Source organism: Arachis ipaensis, chromosome B04 (genome assembly GCF_000816755.2).
Source record: "Arachis ipaensis cultivar K30076 chromosome B04, Araip1.1, whole genome shotgun sequence".
Taxonomy (NCBI): Eukaryota; Viridiplantae; Streptophyta; class Magnoliopsida; order Fabales; family Fabaceae; genus Arachis; species Arachis ipaensis.
In genome coordinates this window covers 127,100,480-127,104,060 of record NC_029788.2, presented here as the reverse complement: position 1 = coordinate 127,104,060, position 3,581 = coordinate 127,100,480, and the positions used below count along the sequence as shown (strand labels likewise).

At 34.9% G+C, this 3,581-nt stretch overlaps 1 protein-coding gene across 4 annotated transcripts in view; it reads left to right on the top strand.

Moving 5' to 3' along the window:
- Nucleotides 1–2,845, top strand: part of LOC107635316 (thioredoxin-like fold domain-containing protein MRL7, chloroplastic) — a 5,940-nt gene extending 3,095 nt beyond the window's left edge. For 3 of the 4 annotated variants that reach the window (XM_016338765.2, XM_016338764.2, XM_021122011.1), the window contains exons 2-5: nucleotides 810–1,767; nucleotides 1,864–1,948; nucleotides 2,044–2,155; nucleotides 2,406–2,780. In XM_016338765.2, coding sequence (XP_016194251.1) covers nucleotides 905–1,767; nucleotides 1,864–1,948; nucleotides 2,044–2,155; nucleotides 2,406–2,512 — 1,167 coding nt within the window. In that variant the 5' untranslated portion in view covers nucleotides 810–904 and the 3' untranslated portion in view covers nucleotides 2,513–2,780. Of the gene's footprint in view, nucleotides 1–809; nucleotides 1,768–1,863; nucleotides 1,949–2,043; nucleotides 2,156–2,405; nucleotides 2,781–2,828 lie in introns of those variants that run through there. The other variant, XR_002361956.1, reaches the window with a different exon arrangement.

The window sequence follows — 3,581 nt, the reverse complement described above, 5'->3', positions numbered from 1 at the left end:
TAAATCCTAAATGATTTCCTTGCATTCATACCATTCAACCTGAATTCATTGTGTAGTATGTTATAATTTGTGGGAGATGATATGGGTCTTTAGTGTTTCTTCTATCCAGTTTCGGTTTGTGTTTCTCCACTTTAAATTCTTGTTCTTTCCTCTTCTTATGATGGTTTTGGTATCTATTATTTCTATCTCCCTCCAACCCATTTTTGCCTTGATTTCTACATGCAAAAGGTTTCTTCTCTATCAAAAATATCATTGAGTTCTTTATTTAATGTTTGCTCCAGCTCCTCAGAAAAGGGGTTGTTTCCAAAAGAATCCACCTATAATTAAGTTAATTAAATAGAAATAAAATTTTATCTTCAAAATGAACTAAGGGTTCGACATAAAAAAAAAAATTGAACTAAGGGTTTTTAAGATGTTTTTTTAGGCCTTTAATTCTTTATCAATGAATAGACAAAAAATAAAAAAAGACAGCGCTATACATGATTTTCTGCTAGGCGCTCAGAGCACACCAGGTGTTTGATGAAATGCTTTATAGAAGATTCCTCCACGGTCTTTCAAAATTTCAATTAATCACTACTTCTATGAAACTACATGTGCTGTTGCATGCATTGCCCGCTAGTCGGGGATGGGGTTCTTCTGTTTCGTACTCATGTTTGTTTAATTCTGTTTTACTTGGTGAAAAGTTCTTGGAATTTTGTGATTTTAATATGTTCTGTTCTCTTTACGTAGTCGTGCATTAAATGCAGCCAAAGCCTTTGTTTTATGAATTATGATAGTGATACACTTCTCCTTTTCTTCTTTGACACCAGGCTAAGCAGAAACAGGCAGACAGAAGCTTAAAATGTGTTTTCAATGACAACCTTGTGTCCTGCTTGATTGGTTGCTTTACAGTAAAGTAATCAAAATGCTGTATCTCCAAACTAATGTCCTTCTTAGATGCCCTTCTCCTTTTTGTACCACAAAAATGGATGCTTGTTTGCGTCCATTATCATCAGTTAATGTTCAGAATTCTAGTTTAGAATCTAGTCATGCCATTACTCGTTTGGGATTCTTGTTTCATTCACCTGTATCTACCCATTGCACATGGAAGCAGTTATCTTGCTATGCTTCAGGAGAATCTCCTTCAAATACTGAATATGATTGTGAACCTAAACCTGGCTCTAACAAAAGAGCTAGGCCTAAGGCAAGAACACAGTCCTCAAAAGATGTGGCATCTGGCAATGGTAAAATAGGTTCTGCTGATGCCTTCCCTTCAACAATTCCAAGGAAGCCAAGGCGTGGTCGTAGAAGTGAAGCAATGGCAGTGGAAGATTACATACGTGGTTCGCTTGAACGCACATTTGAAACAATTCGGCAGCAAAAATCAGATGTTTTGGAGGATCCAGAAAACATAACGAAGGATAGAGTCCGTGGCAATTCTGAATCCAAAAGCAGTGATGATGATGACGATGATGGTGAAGAGGAGGTGAAGAAGGACAATGAAGAAGAGGAAGATGACGAAGATGATGACGACAGGGTAAAGAATATGGTGATTGAGGAAGAAAGTGAAAACTGGCCAGTGGATGCAGATGTTGGGTGGGGAATCAGAGCTTCTGAGTATTTTGAGCAGCATCCAATCAAGAATGTTGTCGGAGAAGATGGTTATGAAATCGATTGGGAAGGAGAGACTGAAGATTACTGGGTTCAAGAGATCAACTGTTTGGAGTGGGAGAATTTTGCTTTCCATCCCAGCCCATTAATTGTCCTTGTATTTGAACGCTATAACAGGTAAACTCCCCTATTCTAAATGATATAGTGTATTTTCATTCACTAATAAAAAAAAGCATGAAAACCAGCCATTGGTGTTTGAAATTGTTATTCCAGAGCAAGTGATAACTGGAAACTTTTGAAGGAGCTGGAGGAAGCAATCAAAGTATATTGGAACGCCAAAAATCGGTTACCTCCTCGGGTATAGTCAATCTTTTCTCTTATATAGCTAAGCCACAAACTTGCTAGAAGCCTTAAACAGCAGTTCATATAACGCCCTGAATTTTCTGTTTATAGGCTGTTAAGATTGACATTAACATCGAGAGAGACATGGCTTATGCCCTAAAAGTTAAAGAATGTCCTCAAATTTTATTTCTGCGGGGACACAAAGTAGTGTACAGGGAGAAAGGTGAGATCGCTGCTCTTTCTATTCACCTTTTAAACAGAGAAATATTTGTACATTCATTTTACCTTGTACATTGAAGAGATTTATACCTCATTCCATGTATGATGCACGAACGGATACAAATAACATATCTCTCCGAATATACTAGGTCACATACTCACATAGTATTTGTTTGGTTGGCTTCCAAGACAGCATTCTCGTTGTTTTAGGTTTTTCTTTTCATAATGAAACACTGCTCCTGATGCCATTGCAGAACTGAGAAGTGCCGATGAGCTGGTTCAGATGATTGCATTTTTCTATTACAATGCAAAGAAGCCTGCCTGGATTGACGACAAGGCCTTGCCACGCTTTCGTTTTTAATCAAATTTCGGGAATGCCATGTAGTCCTTGTCAACTTGATGGTTGTATTGTCGTTGTTGTGATACAACCAAATCTGCAGCAATATTTTGTTTCACTGTGATCTTGTATTAAGGAGAAGTAATTAACTAAGGTGAGTTTGTGTCTATATTTTCCAATCGATCAAAATTAGAACTGTTTTTTCGTAAGGTGTAATCAAATTTGGGTTATGTTATATAGTTATATAGATGTTTTCAAAATATTAAACATACTAGTTTGCATTGACTATTTCACTTAAAACAGAGAGTGTTTCTCACTGCATTGTTTTCTTTCTGTATAGGGTTTACGTTACTCTCACAATACACTAGTACCCCTTTTTTCATGCCATATGGATACCTTGGGAAATTATATGAAATATTTAGGGTAATTTACACTAATAAACTGAATGCGGTTTAAAATTATGCAGATGTCTTAAATCAATTTTCGTTACACGTATGTCCTAAAATATCTCTATGTAAATCGAATCAATTGTATTCAATTTAGCTATAATAGTAGTAATTCGAATCAATTAGATTCGATTTAGTAAATCGAATTACTCTATTGATATATAGGTTAATATGACCAAAGATGAAAGAAATCTTCTAATGAAATTGAAGAATATCTTCAAGGATTCAACGAGGAGGTTTATGTAGATATTGGACGCATTTGTTCTTCTTAGGTTTATGCATTTGTTTCATCTATTCTGAATATGCTTGTCAACTTCAAAAGTTTAAAATTTCACATTCATATACAATTATGAATTAATCATATCGTTCCAAAATATACAAGCCGTGCATCACTCGGTACTTTACTAGTTTTGTTATAAAAGTCAACACCATTATTTTAGATAGGTTTATGCAAATCTCATATTATTATTAATAAATTAAGCTGGATTCGTATTGTTAAATTTCACGCCACTTCTCAAATTTTGGTGTCCATTTGATATCTTAAAATACATCCTTTTTGTTAGAAATAACTATTGATTTAATAAAATGATATATTAGAAATTAATATGTTCAGACAACTTCTTGTCATTGTTTATATTTATTACCTT